Here is a 17466-nt window from a genome sequence, read left to right on the forward strand (position 1 = left end):
AACCACACCCACGGGTCGGGTCGAAAGGTTCTCTAAGGCCAACCACCTTCACCCATTAAAGGTTTTATGACATTCATTTTCATTTATTTTTCTTTTTCTTTTTTCTTTTAGGTTTTATGACCTCAATTACACCTAAAAAAACCTGAACTTTGAACATTCAGTGGATTTTCTGTGGTCTGAAGTTTCCTTTGGGGTTTGGAAGCCTTTTGAGCTACAATGAAAACAGGCAACACAGTGAAAACAGTGACATCTGCTGGCAAATCCCATTGACATATATTATTATGGGATTTGCAGGATCTTCCATCACAAACTGCCGGCAAATCAGAGCACCTGTTTGAGCCAGAAAACCCCCAGATCACAGAAAATCTACTGAATGTTAAAAGTTCATGTTTTTTGGGTGCAATTGAGATTAGAAAACCTAAAAGAAATAAGAACAATTCCAAAACCTTTTTTTTTAATGTCACAATCCCTTTAAAGACGTGAAGACGATTCTACAAATGCCTTCTAAATGTTTCTACGTCAGTTAGCGTTCTCAAACAGTTCAACCCATTTTTGGTGTTTTAAACATTATGTTATAATTTAGCTCTAGAAAAAATAGCAGATCTACAAGCTCAACATAGCGCGCCATGAACTTGTAGGTCTGCTATTTCTGAAAAATCATTACAATTATTTTGAAGATTTCTTTTTTATTTATTTCGACGTCAGGCTTGAATGGGTTTTAATGTCAATGTCAAAATATATGTAATTGGCCCCGCCCCCCAGAGGAAAAGCTTTGGGTTTCTGAACGAATATAATATATTCAAATATTTTCTTTTCTCCAAAAAATACCAGACCTATACCTCCGTTCTGAACTGGTTGAAACACCGTGTCGACCCGACCCTTTGAACTTTGACCCCTTGACCTTTTGACCCCTCGACCCTTTGGTGTGGTTTATTTGGGCTTAAAAAAACGTTCTCTCTTTGTTGTTGTTGTTGTTGTTTGCAGCTCTCTCTCCCCCCCCTCCTCTCTACCGCCCCCTTCTGTTGGCCGTGGAGACTTCCTGCTGTGCGTATGATGATGTCATCAGGTGTTAATTATGGATATTATTGTTGTTATTATTATAATTTATGGCCTTTGAACCTTATTGTCCTATTGTTGTCCCGACTGTGAAAAAACACCTGATATAAAAAAAAGAAAACATCCGTATCTGCCACAAATTCACATCCTGTGTGTGGACTCTGCTTTACTAACGCCTCCGGGTCTGCGTGTGTGTGTGCGTGTGTGTGTGCGTGGGGGGGAACCCATCATCCTTCAGATTAAGAGCGATCAGCAAAGATCTACAAACCACCCGTAACACCATGTTGAGATATTGTAGACCGTTTTAACTGGGGACCCCCCAGTTCCCCCATGTTCAACAACACAGCCATGACGTTAAGCTGTGTGTGTGTTCAACAACACAGCCATGACGTTAAGCTGTGTGTGTGTTCAACAACACAGCCATGACGTTAAGCTGTGTGTGTGTGTTCAACAACACAGACATGACGTTAAGCTGTGTGTGTTCAACAACACAGCCATGACGTTAAGCTGTGTGTGTGTGTGTTCAACAACACAGACATGACGTTAAGCTGTGTGTGTTCAACAACACAGCCATGACGTTAAGCTGTGTGTGTTCAACAACACAGCCATGACGTTAAGCTGTGTGTGTGTTCAACAACACAGCCAAGACGTTAAGCTGTGTGTATGTGTGTGTTTGTTCAACAACACAGCCATGACGTTAAGCTGTGTGTGTGTGTGTTCAACAACACAGCCATGACGTTAAGCTGTGTGTGTGTGTTCAACAACACAGCCATGACGTTAAGCTGTGTGTGTGTTCAACAACACAGCCATGACGTTAAGCTGCGTGTGTGTGTGTGTGTTCAACAACACAGCCATGACGTTAAGCTGTGTGTGTGTTCAACAACACAGCCATGACGTTAAGCTGTGTGTGTGTGTTCAACAACACAGCCCTGACGTTAAGCTGTGTGTGTGTTCAACAACACAGCCATGACGTTAAGCTGTGTGTGTGTGTTCAACAACACAGCCATGACGTTAAGCTGTGTGTGTGTGTGTGTGTGTGTGTGTGTGTGTTCAACAACACAGCCATGACGTTAAGCTGTGTGTGTGTTCAACAACACAGCCATGACGTTAAGCTGTGTGTGTGTTCAACAACACAGCCATGACGTTAAGCTGTGTTGCTGTCCTTGGTTCTGAAGCTGTCCTTGGTTCTGAAGCTGTCCTTGGTTCTGAAGCTGTCCGTGGTGCTGGAGTTGGATTCGTGACGTCTTAACCTGCTGCTGAGCAGAGGGACATGCACACATAGACATCAAAGGGGCTTTTACCCGTATGTAAAACAACTGCCCTCTCCAGACCACGAATGCAGCGTTTACCACATGGTAAAAGAAATGCAAAATGCCCTCCTTTCCATGCCATGCTGGAAGGTAGGCAGCGTTGAGGAGGAATTTCTTTATTTTTCCTGAAGTCTCCTGAACTTAAACACATTATTTTACGTTGAACAAATGTGTTTATGTCGCCCCTAAATATATTGGCTCAGCGTGTTGCGCGGAGGGTCTCATCGTCCCTTTGGCTCAGCGTGTTGCGTGGAGGGTCTCATCGTCCCTTTGGCTCAGCGTGTTGCGTGGAGGGTCTCATCGTCCCTTTGGCTCGTCCCCCTCAATGTCCTAACTCTTCTATTAGATGGCTCTGGGTTTCTGCCCCCTCAATGTCCTAACTCTTCAATTAGATGGCTCTGGGTTTCTGCCCCCTCAATGTCCTAACTCTTCTATTAGATGGCTCTGGGTTTCTGCCCCCTCAATGTCCTAACTCCTCTATTAGATGGGTCTGGGTTTCTGCCCCCTCAATGTCCTAACTCCTCTATTAGATGGGTCTGGGTTTCTGCCCCCTCAATGTCCTAACTCTTCTATTAGATCCTCGGGGCGAGACTACTCTGGCTCCGAGCTGGTCGAACCCGTGGCGTCTGCCGCGGTTGTCACCGGCGAGGCGGCTAGTTTTTGTGCGTCTCTAACGTCGTGCGGCTCCGACCTGTCTTCTCCGCGGTGTCCTGAGGACACCAGGGGGTTCCAGGGCGCCGTGCGGGCCGCGCCCCTCTTGTCGTCCTTGGACAGCGGCGTCAGGCGACTCGCCAGGACGATGTCCCGGAACTCCTCGAAGGTCGCCGTCCTCTGCGACACGGCGCGGAGCTTGGCGTCGTTCTCGCGGCCGCGCCGCCGCTCGGCCTCCGCCGCCGAGCGCAGCTCCTTCTCCAGGGCCCGGAAGTCGATTACGTCGTCGTCGTCGGAACGCTCCATGGCGTGCGGTCCGTAAGCCCTGCCGCCGCTGAGACTTTGAAGATCACGTCGGCGAGATGTTATCGGACAGAACGAGCGACTCAAGGCACAGCGTTTCCCAAACAGTCTCTACAACACTCCTCCTTGTTATATAGCCTGGCCCGGGATCTGCTTACGAGGATCTGACCTCATCAAACCCTGTACACTCAAGACACGCTCCATATATGGCCAGACCTCACCAAACCCTGTACACTCAAGACACGCTCCATATATGGCCAGACCTCATCAAACCCTGTACACTCAAGACACGCCCCCTATATGGCCAGACCTCATCAAACCCTGTACACTCAAGACACGCTCCATATATGGCCAGTACAGAATTCATTACATATGTTGATTCTGACCCCCCCATGCCAAAGCACCAGCAGCACTCGCCCTGTAGTCCGCCGTCACCCGGGCGTGGACTCGCGCGACCTCTCCCTCCGGGACGTCCCATCTCTCTGATACCCTTACGGGTATCAGAGAGATGGCGTCAGTATCAGAGAGATGACGTCATCTCCCTCATACCCGTAAGGGTATCAGAGAGATGACGTCATCTCCCTCATACCCGTAAGGGTATCAGAGAGATGACGTCATCTCCCTCATACCCGTAAGGGTATCAGAGAGATGACGTCATCTCCCTCATACCCGTAAGGGTATCAGAGAGATGGCGTCATCTCCCTCATACCCGTAAGGGTATCAGAGAGATGACGTCATCTCCCTCATACCCGTAAGGGTATCAGAGAGATGACGTCATCTCCCTCATACCCGTAAGGGTATCAGAGAGATGACGTCATCTCCCTCATACCCGTAAGGGTATCAGAGAGATGACGTCATCTCCCTCATACCCGTAAGGGTATCAGAGAGATGGCGTCTTACGTTTACGGCCTTCACCCTGTGACGTCCAAAACGGTGGATAATCGGGCGATCTGATTGGATAAAGTATTAAATGGCTACACAGAGTAAAGGCTCAATTCAAGTGGCATCTGTTTCTTTTAGTTTTGTGTGAACATGTTACTATACTGTGACTATTATTAGCATATTGTTTAGCTTGTGTTTATTTATTTATTTATTGATTGATTTTTTTGCTTGTTTTTCAGAAAAAAGAAAGGAAAACTTGAAAGTTGCACGGTTCTGTAGAAATGTTGTTTGAGGACCTGTAAAAGGGATGAACATATATATATATATATATATATATATTCATTTTTATAATTTTTATTCAATGGACAAAAGGGACGACGTAATAAGCCTATATAGGCTTCAGTCTATACCCCTTTTCTTCTCCAGAATAAGAAACAAAAACTGATGAACTAAGAATGTTTTGTATGGAAAGAAAAACCAAACTAATAAAAACCAAACTAAACTAAATATTGTTTTGATGACCTCACACAGCAGTCCTGGGGGAATATACCACGCCCCCCCCCCCCCCCCCCCCCCCTCTCCCTGCATTGATAATGTACTCCGATGTACAGTATGTACAGTATGAGTGAAATGATCCATTCCGACGGCATCGTGGCCCGCCGAACACTGCCGGTGACTAAAAAAATATATAAGCGACTGATCGTCGCTCTTATCATCGTTACAACAACATAATGGTTGGGGGCTATGGGCTAGGGGAGGGGCTAGGGGAGGGGCTATGGGCTAGGGGAGGGGCTAGTAGCGCCCCTCAAGAATCAACACCGCTGCGCTAATGGGCGTGGCGTGACGTCACACCAGTGGAGCTCAGACGGGTTTATATAACCAGCCGTCGTCGAAGACGGCCTTTTCACAACGTAAACCTTTATATGGACGTATAGGCGCCGACACACGCACGCCGACATGTCCCAGATAGCGTACAACGGCCTGTGGGCGAACGCCATGGTGGACCTGGGCAAGCTGCTGCTGGCGGAGGAGCCCGTGCAGCAGGAGGTGAAGCCCAGCGAGCACTTCCTGACGGTGGCCGACTTCTACATCCGCTACGTGCAGGCCTTCCGCGGCCTGGAGGAGGCCTACGACCAGATCGTCCACCCCCAGAAGAGGCTGCTGCTGCGCGAGATCCTGGACGGCGTGATGGGCCGCGTGCTGGAGCTGAAGAACGAGATGGTGGAGCTGGAGTCCTCCGAGTACCACTACCTGGACCACGTCACGGACGCCCAGAAGCTCTCGCCGGCCGAGCTGGAGGTCCCCATCCCCAACTACTTCACCGTGGAGCGCCGCGCCGAGATCGCCCAGAGGCGGGCCACGCTCGGCGACATCCTGCGGCGGATGGAGGCCGAGGCCGAGGCGGCGAGGGAGGCGGAGAGGGAGGCGGCGCGGAAGAACCGAGAAGAAGACGAAGAGGGAGAGGACAACTCGGACGAGGAGGACGACGACGCTCCCAGGCAGCCCCGGGCGGCGGCCGCGGCGGAGAGCGCCGAGGACGTCGCGGACGAGGAGAAGGCCACGGCGGAAGCCGGCGGAGAGGAGAAGCAGATGACCAAGAAGGAGAAGGAGCGCGAGAAGCAGGAGAAGCTGCGGCGGAAGGAGCAGGAGAAGCTGCAGCGGCAGGCCGAGAAGGAGCGCCAGGAGCAAGAGGACAAGGAGAGGCGGCGGCGTGCCGCCCTGGACCGCGGCGCGGCCGCCATGGAGCGCGCCGCCGTCACCGTCCAGAGCCTGTGGCGGGGCTGGGCGGGGCGCCGGGCCACCGCCACGCTGCGGCGGGAGGAGCTGGTCTTCCTGGGCATGATGGAGTCCACGGAGCACCCCGCCCCCGAGGACAACGCCGCGCTGCAGGCCACCAAGGCACGCCGGCGCGACAAGCAGCACGTCCACGAGCGGCAGTACGAGGTGGCCATCGTGACCATCACGGACCAGCTGTGGCAGGTGGAGGCCGTCACCATGGCGGACGCCATGAAGGAGGAGATCCGCCAGTGGATCAACGACCTCTTCGCCGAGAAGGGCCAGTACCCGGAGTACCCCGAGGAGGACGAGGGCGGCTCGCTGCTCATCGTGGAGGAGAAGAGGAAGGCCGAGGAGCTGGCGGCCGGCCTGGAGGACGAGGCCAACAAGTCGGAGGACAAGAAGGAGGGCAAGAAGGACAAGAAGGACAAGAAGGGCAAGGAGGGCAAGGAGGGCGAGGGCGAGGAGAAGCCCCAGCTGGTGCACCTGAAGCCCTCCAACTTCCTGGCCGACATCGACGCGGGGAACCGGATGTTCCAGGAGGTGTGGAGCAAGCGCGACGAGTCCAAGAACTTCGTGCAGGGCCACGACGCCAGCCTGATCCGCGACATGCAGAAGAAGGTGGTGGAGCCCGAGCTGCGGCTGAAGGTGGACGAGGAGATGCGGCTGGAGCTGGAGGAGCTGGTGAGGATGGAGGAGGAGCGCAAGGCCGCGGAGGCCAAGGGCAAGAAGGGCAAGGCCGCCGGCGGGAAGAAAGGCGGGAAGAAGGGAAAGAAGGACAAGAAGGGAGGGAAAGGAGGGAAGGGCGGTAAGAAGAAGAAGGAGGAGGTGGACATCACGGCCGACAGGCCTCTGGAAGATCTGTACGAGGAGCTGGTGAGGGAGGGCCTGCTGATCAGGGCGGAGCCGGTGAAGATGCGCGACTACCTGGGCGACTACAGCTACCTCGGCCACGCCATGCGAGAGGAGGACCTGGAGGTCAGGCCTTCCCTGTCGGACGTGCGGCAGGTCCTGACGCTGTTCGCCATCCTGCCCCTGGGCTCCCAGGCGGTCCACGAGAAGGCTCCCCTGACCAAGGCCATCTTCCTGACGGGCCCCGAGGGCGTGGGCAAGAGGATGCTGGTCCACGCCGTCTGCCAGGAGGTCGGCGCCAACCTGTTCGACCTGTCGCCGCAGAACATCCTGGGCCACTACCCGGGGCCCGACGGCCTCAACATGATGCTCCACATGGTCTTCAAGGTGGCCAAGCTCATGCAGCCGTCCGTGGTGTGGATCGGAGACGCCGACAAGATGTTCAACAAGAAGGTCCCCAAGGAGGACAAGGACCTGGACGTCAAGCGGCTGAAGAAGGACCTGCCCAAGGTGGTCAAGGCCATGAAGGCGGGCGAGCGCGTCCTGATCCTGGGCACGTCGCGCGACCCCACCAACACGGACATCAAGGCCGTGGCCAAGGTCTACGGCAAGATCCTGCTGCTGCCGGGGCCCGACTACTCCTCGCGCTACCAGCTGTGGAAGCAGCTCATCAAGAAGCAGGGCGGCCAGGTGACCGGCGCCCTGGACCTCAGCGCCCTGTCCAAGATCTCCGACGGCTACACGCCGGGCCTCATGCTGCAGGTGATCGGCAGCGTGCTGACGGCGGAGCGCCGCGCGCAGCTGGACAAGAGGCCGCTGACGGCCGAGGAGTTCGTGGAGCCGCTGTCCAGGACGGAGGCCGTGACGGCCGCGGAGAAGCTCCTCGCGGCCTGGGACGGGAAGACGCCTCTGGGGAAGAAACGCACCAAGGCCGCCAAGGAGAAGGAGGACGCGGCGGCGGAGAAAGCCAAAGGAAAGAAGAAATAGAGACGGTTGTTGTTGTTGATGTTGTTGACGGCGCAGAGTTGCCCGTATACGTTCTGCCAGGTCACAAGCTCGCAGAATCCGTCTCTCCATGTCTTTGTTTTGTATTTTATTTATAGACATCAGCCTTGGTTCAGGGTGGTTCAGAACATCCGGTTCGGGTGGTAGCCCCTCAGAACATCCGGTTCGGGTGGTAGCCCCTCAGAACATCCGGTTCGGGTGGTAGCCCCTCAGAACATCCGGTTCGGGTGGTAGCCCCTCAGAACATCCGGTTCGGGTGGTAGCCCCTCAGAACATCCGGTTCGGGTGGTAGCCCCTCAGAACATCCGGTTCGGGTCCTCAAAACATCCGGCTTTTGGAATGACGTAACTCTGGCAGCCAGCCACGTCAGCCATGTTGTTTTTTCCCGGTAATAGTTTAGTTTAGTGTGCTCTGAAGCGCCTCTCGCGTCACACGAGTGTGATTTTTATTTCTGTATGGAGCTAGTTACCGGCTGTATTTGCATAATCACACAGAGGCCTACTTTGCACAGTTTGCATTACATGTGTGTGGTTGTTTCCTGTTCCTGTTTCCTGTGTGGTTGTGTCCTGTTCTCGACCTCACTGGTTCCTAGTGGTTGTTTCCTGTTCCTGTTTCCTGTGTGGTTGTGTCCTGTTCTCGACCTCAATGGTTCCTGTGTGGTTGTTTCCTGTTCCTGTTTCCTGTGTGGTTGTGTCCTGTTCTCGACCTCACTGGTTCCTGTGTGGTTGTTTCCTGTTCCTGTTTCCTGTGTGGTTGTGTCCTGTTCTCGACCTCACTGGTTCCCAAACCTGTTCATGACCCCTGGCTCTACCGAGTGAGCCCTTAAGATGTCCTTCTGCCCTGACCTTCAGTGTGTTTCAATGTTTTCACACTTAGTACTGTATACTACTAGTGTACACTTAGTAGTGTACACTACTTCCAGAGTTTCTGTCGCAAGATATTCATATTATTTATTTAGCTATCCTCACAGTCCAGATGTGATGGTCTTATTCCAATGTTTACCTGTTAATTTTACCGAGCAATTATTGTCATTGTTAGTATATTTTTTTAAATAACGTGTATTATTTTTGTAATTATTTGACCTCTTGGGTTTTAAATCTATTCGCTTTATACTACACTGTCCCTTTGGAGGGTGGGGGAGAGAGAGAGAGAGAGAGAGATATATAACTGACCGTCTTTTCCTTTACACTAGTGAATTATTACTGCCGTGTCAGTTCTAATCTTATCTTGTGAATAATTACTCCACAACATTCACTTACAGAACGGTTTGTGACATGAATGGTGCATTTATATAGCGCCTTTATCCAAGGCGCTATACATAGATTCTGTGCATTACATTCACCCATTCACACACACACACATTCACACACACACACATTCACACACACACACATTCACACACACATTCACACACACACATTCACACACCCATTCTCACACATTCACACACACACATTCACACACACACACACACACACACACACACACACACACACACATTCACACACACACACACACACACACACACACACACATTCACACGCCGATGGCGGCGGTGTGGTCGTTATGTCACGTGTTTATGAGGTGAGAGAGAGAGAGAGAGAGAGAGGTGACATTGACCAGGCTGTCTACACTCCTCCGGGCAATCGAGGGCGGCCGCAATTAGTTTTAGGCCACTTCTGACGGCTGTGTGTGTGTGTGTGTGTGTGTGTGTGTGTGTGTGTGTGTGTGTGTGTGTGTGTGTGTGTGTGTGTGTGTGTGTGTGTGTGCGTGTGTGTCAGTGTTGTTTTTGGCAGCAAATTTCAATTTTAGTTTAGTCATAGTCTTTGGACTGAAACTTCATTTAGTTTTAGTCACATTTTAGTCACCTGGAAATGTCTTAGTGTTAGTCTAGTTTTAGTCGACTACATGTCATAAGATTTTAGTCTACTAAATCTACAGGTGATTTAGTCGACTAAAATGTGTTTTGGTGGGCCGTCGTAATGAAAATAGCCGATCTTCAAGCTCACAACGCGTCGCAACGCGACGCGTTGTGAGCTTGTAGATCGGCTATTTTCAGCATGCAACCAAGATAAATGATTCAGTGGATCTCTTGTCCACTAGTCCCTTCCTAACATTTTAGTCTAGTTTTTATTTGTCGACGAAATTGTCAGCATATTTAGTCTTAGTTTTAGTCATCGTAGCTTAGCTTTCATTTAGTTTCCATTCGTTTTTGTCAGTGGAAGAAGGTAGTCGACGAACATCTTTCGTCTTAACCAAAGATTTCAAAATAATAAATGCAGTAAATGTACAATATTTGGGTCTGAAGTAGTGCTGGATACTGGAAATACTCAACGTGAAGTACAAATACTACAAAAATGTACTTAAGTATGGTACTTGTAACTGTACTTAGGTACTTTACAGCACTGGTTTTGAAAGACAGTTGTCCCTGTCAATGACACACGCACATGCGCACACACGCACACACACAAACACACACACACACACACACGCACACACACAAACACACACACACACAAACACACACACACACACACACACACACACACACACACACACACACACACACACACACACACACACACACAGGTGTGTCTCCGTTCAGAGCTTAGCGCCTGGAAGCCCAGACAGTAATTAACAGTAATTTACAACGGGTCAATTAGCGTCTCCCAGACGAACATCTGGACCCTCATCTGCCGATACGTCCTCTCAGTGTCCTCTACCTCCTCACAGTGTCCTCTACGTCCTCACAGTGAGAGAGAGACATAAAGCAGGTATATTATGGTTTGAAGTCGTGTGTCAAGCTGCACAGACTGGAAAACCAGCGTTTTGCCTCCATCTAGTGTTCTCCAGCCAACACTGCACGAATCTGAAGATATTCTGAAGGTATTATGGTACATCGTTTTTGTCATTTTTTTCAAATCCTCAAAAATGATGAAAAACTGCGCGCTATAGTATGCCGTACGATATGGGCTATAGCCCACGTTCCAAAATGATGAGAAACGAGGCTAACTTTTTTTTTCAAAATTTCAAAAAACATGGGCTATAACCCATCGTTTTTGTCATTTCGTCATTTTTTTCAAATCCTCAAAAATTATGAAAAACGGCGCGCTATAGTATGCCGTACGGTATGGGCTATAGCCCACGTTCCAAAATGATGAGAAACGAGGCTAACCTTCTTTTTTCAAAATTTCAAAAAACATGGGCTATAACCCATCGTTTTTGTCATTTCGTCATTTTTTTTAAATCCTCAAAAATGATGAAAAACGGCGCGCTATAGTATGCCGTACGATATGGGCTATAGCCCATGGTCCAAAATGATGAGAAACGAGGATAACTTTTTTTTTCAAAATTTCAAAAAACATGGGCTATAACCCATCGTTTTTGTCATTTCGTCATTTTTTTCAAATCTTCAAAAATGATGAAAAACTGCGCGCTATAGTATGCCGTACGATATGGGCTATAGCCCACGGTCCAAAATGATGAGAAACGAGGCTAACTTTTTTTTTCAAAATTTCAAAAAACATGGGATATAACCCATCGTTTTTGTCATTTCGTCATTTTTTTCAAATCCTCAAAAATGATGAAAAACTGCGCGCTATAGTATGCCGTACGATATGGGCTATAGCTCACGGTCCAAAATGATGAGAAACGAGGCTAACTTTTTTTTTTTTAATTTCAAAAAACATGGGCTATAACCCATCGTTTTTGTCATTTCGTCATTTTTTTCAAATCCTCAAAAATGATGAAAAACTGCGCGCTATAGTATGCCGTACGATATGGGCTATAGCCCACGGTCCAAAATGATGAGAAACGAGGCTAACTTTTTTTTTCAAAATTTCAAAAAACATGGGCTATAACCCATCGTTTTTGTCATTTCGTCATTTTTTTCAAATCCTCAAAAATTGTGAAAAACTGCGCGCTATAGTATACCGTACGATATGGGCTATAGCCCACGGTCCAAAATGATGAGAAACGAGGCTAACTTTTTTTTTCAAAATTTCAAAAAACATGGGCTATAACCCATCGTTTTTGTCATTTCGTCATTTTTTTCAAATCCTCAAAACTGATGAAAAACTGCGCGCTATAGTATGCCGTACGATATGGGCTATAGCCCACGGTCCAAAATGATGAGAAACGAGGCTAACTTTTTTTTTCAAAATTTCAAAAAACATGGGCTATAACCCATCGTTTTTGTCATTTCGTCATTTTTTTCAAATCCTCAAAAATGATGAAAAACTGCGCGCTATAGTATGCCGTACGATATGGGCTATAGCCCACGGTCCAAAATGATGAGAAACGAGGCTAACTTTTTTTTTCAAAATTTCAAAAAACATGGGCTATAACCCATCGTTTTTGTCATTTCGTCATTTTTTTCAAATCCTCAAAAATGATGAAAAACTGCGCGCTATAGTATGCCGTACGATATGGGCTATAGCCCACGTTCCAAAATGATGAGAAACGAGGCTAACTTTTTTTTTCAAAATTTCAAAAAACATGGGCTATAACCCATCGTTTTTGTCATTTCGTCATTTTTTTCAAATCCTCAAAAATGATGAAAAACTGCGCGCTATAGTATGCCGTACGATATGGGCTATAGCCCACGGTCCAAAATGATGAAAAACGAGGCTAACTTTTTTTTCCAAAATTTCAAAAAACATGGGCTATAACCCATCGTTTTTGTCATTTCGTCATTTTTTTCAAATCCTCAAAAATGATGAAAAACTGCGCGCTATAGTATGCCGTACGATATGGGCTATAGCCCACGTTCCAAAATGATGAGAAACGAGGCTAACTTTTTTTTTAAAAATTTCAAAAAACATGGGCTATAACCCATCGTTTTTGTCATTTCGTCATTTTTTTCAAATCCTCAAAAATTATGAAAAACGGCGCGCTATAGTATGCCGTACGATATGGGCTATAGCCCATGGTCCAAAATGATGAGAAACGAGGATAACTTTTTTTTTTCAAAATTTCAAAAAACATGGGCTATAACCCATCGTTTTTGTCATTTCGTCATTTTTTTTAAATCTTCAAAAATGATGAAAAACTGCACGCTATAGTATGCCGTACGATATGGGCTATAGCCCACGTTCCAAAATGATGAGAAACGAGGCTAACCTTCTTTTTTCAAAATTTCAAAAAACATGGGCTATAACCCATCGTTTTTGTCATTTCGTAATTTTTTTTAAATCCTCAAAAATGATGAAAAACGGCGCGCTATAGTATGCCGTACGATATGGGCTATAGCCCACGGTCCAAAATGATGAGAAACGAGGCTAACTTTTTTTTTCAAAATTTCAAAAAACATGGGCTATAACCCATCGTTTTTGTCATTTCGTCATTTTTTTCAAATCTTCAAAAATGATGAAAAACTGCGCGCTATAGTATGCCGTACGATATGGGCTATAGCCCACGGTCCAAAATGATGAGAAACGAGGCTAACTTTTTTTTTCAAAATTTAAAAAAACATGGGATATAACCCATCGTTTTTGTCATTTCGTCATTTTTTTCAAATCCTCAAAAATGATGAAAAACTGCGTGCTATAGTATGCCGTACGATATGGGCTATAGCCCACGGTCCAAATTGATGAGAAACGAGGCTAACTTTTTTTTTTTTAATTTAAAAAAACATGGGCTATAACCCATCGTTTTTGTCATTTCGTCATTTTTTTTCAAATCCTCAAAAATGATGAAAAACTGCGCGCTATAGTATGCCGTACGATATGGGCTATAGCCCACGGTCCAAAATGATGAGAAACGAGGCTAACTTTTTTTTTCAAAATTTCAAAAAACATGGGCCCATCGTTTTTGTCATTTCGTCATTTTTTTCAAATCCTCAAAAATTGTGAAAAACTGCGCGCTATAGTATGCCGTACGATATGGGCTATAGCCCACGGTCCAAAATGATGAGAAACGAGGCTAACTTTTTTTTTCAAAATTTCAAAAAACATGGGCTATAACCCATCGTTTTTGTCATTTCGTCATTTTTTTCAAATCCTCAAAAATGATGAAAAACTGCGCGCTATAGTATGCCGTACGATATGGGCTATAGCCCACGGTCCAAAATGATGAGAAACGAGGCTAACTTTTTTTTCCAAAATTTCAAAAAACATGGGCTATAACCCATCGTTTTTGTCATTTCGTCATTTTTTTCAAATCCTCAAAAATGGTGAAAAACTGCGCGCTATAGTATACCGTACGATATGGGCTATAGCCCACGGTCCAAAATGATGAGAAACGAGGCTAACTTTTTTTTTCAAAATTTCAAAAAACATGGGCTATAACCCATCGTTTTTGTCATTTCGTCATTTTTTTCAAATCCTCAAAAATGATGAAAAACTGCGCGCTATAGTATGCCGTACGATATGGGCTATAGCCAACGGTCCAAAATGATGAGAAACGAGGCTAACTTTTTTTTTCAAAATTTCAAAAAACATGGGCTATAACCCATCGTTTTTGTCATTTTGTCATTTTTTTCAAATCCTCAAAAATGATGAAAAACTGCGCGCTATAGTATGCCGTACGATATGGGCTATAGCCCACGGTCCAAAATGATGAGAAACGAGGCTAACTTTTTTTTTCAAAATTTCAAAAAACATGGGCTATAACCCATCGTTTTTGTCATTTCGTCATTTTTTTCAAATCCTCAAAAATGGTGAAAAACTGCGCGCTATAGTATACCGTACGATATGGGCTATAGCCCACGGTCCAAAATGATGAGAAACGAGGCTAACTTTTTTTTTCAAAATTTCAAAAAACATGGGCTATAACCCATCGTTTTTGTCATTTCGTCATTTTTTTCAAATCCTCAAAAATGATGAAAAACTGCGCGCTATAGTATGCCGTACGATATGGGCTATAGCCAACGGTCCAAAATGATGAGAAACGAGGCTAACTTTTTTTTTCAAAATTTAAAAAAACATGGGCTATAACCCATCGTTTTTGTCATTTTGTCATTTTTTTCAAATCCTCAAAAATGATGAAAAACTGCGCGCTATAGTATGCCGTACGATATGGGCTATAGCCCACGGTCCAAAATGATGAGAAACGAGGCTAACTTTTTTTTTCAAAATTTCAAAAAACATGGGCTATAACCCATCGTTTTTGTCATTTCGTCATTTTTTTCAAATCTTCAAAAATTATGAAAAACTGCGCGCTATAGTATGCCGTACGATATGGGCTATAGCCCACGGTCCAAAATGATGAGAAACGAGGCTAACTTTTTTTTTCAAAATTTCAAAAAACATGGGCTATAACCCATCGTTTTTGTCATTTCGTCATTTTTTTCAAATCTTCAAAAATGATGAAAAACTGCGCGCTATAGTATGCCGTACGATATGGGCTATAGCCCACGGTCCAAAATGATGAGAAACGAGGCTAACTTTTTTGTTTTTAATTTAAAAAAACATGGGCTATAACCCATCGTTTTTGTCATTTCGTCATTTTTTTCAAATCCTCAAAAATGGTGAAAAACTGCGCGCTATAGTATGCCGTACGATATGGGCTATAGCCCACGGTCCAAAATGATGAGAAACGAGGCTAACTTTTTTTTTCAAAATTTCAAAAAACATGGGCTATAACCCATCGTTTTTGTCATTTCGTCATTTTTTTCAAATCCTCAAAACTGATGAAAAACTGCGCGCTATAGTATGCCGTACGATATGGGCTATAGCCCACGGTCCAAAATGATGAGAAACGAGGCTAACTTTTTTTTTCAAAATTTCAAAAAACATGGGCTATAACCCATCGTTTTTGTCCTTTCGTCATTTTTTTCAAATCCTCAAAAATGATGAAAAACTGCGCGCTATAGTATGCCGTACGATATGGGCTATAGCCCACGGTCCAAAATGATGAGAAACGAGGCTAACTTTTTTTTTCAAAATTTCAAAAAACATGGGCTATAACCCATCGTTTTTGTCATTTCGTCATTTTTTTCAAATCCTCAAAAATTATGAAAAACGGCGCGCTATAGTATGCCGTACGATATGGGCTATAGCCCATGGTCCAAAATGATGAGAAACGAGGATAACTTTTTTTTTTCAAAATTTCAAAAAACATGGGCTATAACCCATCGTTTTTGTCATTTCGTCATTTTTTTTAAATCTTCAAAAATGATGAAAAACTGCACGCTATAGTATGCCGTACGATATGGGCTATAGCCCACGTTCCAAAATGATGAGAAACGAGGCTAACCTTCTTTTTTCAAAATTTCAAAAAACATGGGCTATAACCCATCGTTTTTGTCATTTCGTAATTTTTTTTAAATCCTCAAAAATGATGAAAAACGGCGCGCTATAGTATGCCGTACGATATGGGCTATAGCCCACGGTCCAAAATGATGAGAAACGAGGCTAACTTTTTTTTTCAAAATTTCAAAAAACATGGGCTATAACCCATCGTTTTTGTCATTTCGTCATTTTTTTCAAATCTTCAAAAATGATGAAAAACTGCGCGCTATAGTATGCCGTACGATATGGGCTATAGCCCACGGTCCAAAATGATGAGAAACGAGGCTAACTTTTTTTTTCAAAATTTAAAAAAACATGGGATATAACCCATCGTTTTTGTCATTTCGTCATTTTTTTCAAATCCTCAAAAATGATGAAAAACTGCGTGCTATAGTATGCCGTACGATATGGGCTATAGCCCACGGTCCAAATTGATGAGAAACGAGGCTAACTTTTTTTTTTTTAATTTAAAAAAACATGGGCTATAACCCATCGTTTTTGTCATTTCGTCATTTTTTTCAAATCCTCAAAAATGATGAAAAACTGCGCGCTATAGTATGCCGTACGATATGGGCTATAGCCCACGGTCCAAAATGATGAGAAACGAGGCTAACTTTTTTTTTCAAAATTTCAAAAAACATGGGCCCATCGTTTTTGTCATTTCGTCATTTTTTTCAAATCCTCAAAAATTGTGAAAAACTGCGCGCTATAGTATGCCGTACGATATGGGCTATAGCCCACGGTCCAAAATGATGAGAAACGAGGCTAACTTTTTTTTTCAAAATTTCAAAAAACATGGGCTATAACCCATCGTTTTTGTCATTTCGTCATTTTTTTCAAATCCTCAAAAATGATGAAAAACTGCGCGCTATAGTATGCCGTACGATATGGGCTATAGCCCACGGTCCAAAATGATGAGAAACGAGGCTAACTTTTTTTTCCAAAATTTCAAAAAACATGGGCTATAACCCATCGTTTTTGTCATTTCGTCATTTTTTTCAAATCCTCAAAAATGGTGAAAAACTGCGCGCTATAGTATACCGTACGATATGGGCTATAGCCCACGGTCCAAAATGATGAGAAACGAGGCTAACTTTTTTTTTCAAAATTTCAAAAAACATGGGCTATAACCCATCGTTTTTGTCATTTCGTCATTTTTTTCAAATCCTCAAAAATGATGAAAAACTGCGCGCTATAGTATGCCGTACGATATGGGCTATAGCCCACGGTCCAAAATGATGAGAAACGAGGCTAACTTTTTTTTTCAAAATTTCAAAAAACATGGGCTATAACCCATCGTTTTTGTCATTTTGTCATTTTTTTCAAATCCTCAAAAATGATGAAAAACTGCGCGCTATAGTATGCCGTACGATATGGGCTATAGCCCACGGTCCAAAATG

At 45.4% G+C, this 17466-nt stretch overlaps 1 protein-coding gene across 1 annotated transcript; it reads left to right on the forward strand.

Annotated features, from left to right (window-relative positions):
• Positions 1-5159: 5159 nt before the first annotated feature.
• Positions 5160-7817, forward strand: LOC308315868 (dynein regulatory complex protein 11-like; the record flags this gene model as incomplete). The annotated part of the gene is made up of 1 exon (XM_080764102.1): positions 5160-7817. The coding sequence occupies one exon, from the start codon at positions 5160-5162 to the stop codon at positions 7815-7817; it is 2658 nt and encodes an 885-aa protein (XP_080620228.1).
• Positions 7818-17466: the final 9649 nt, after the last annotated feature.

The sequence above is a fragment of the Protomyctophum bolini genome (assembly GCF_963924005.1).
Source record: "Protomyctophum bolini genome assembly, chromosome: 5".
Classification (NCBI taxonomy): Eukaryota; Metazoa; Chordata; class Actinopteri; order Myctophiformes; family Myctophidae; genus Protomyctophum; species Protomyctophum bolini.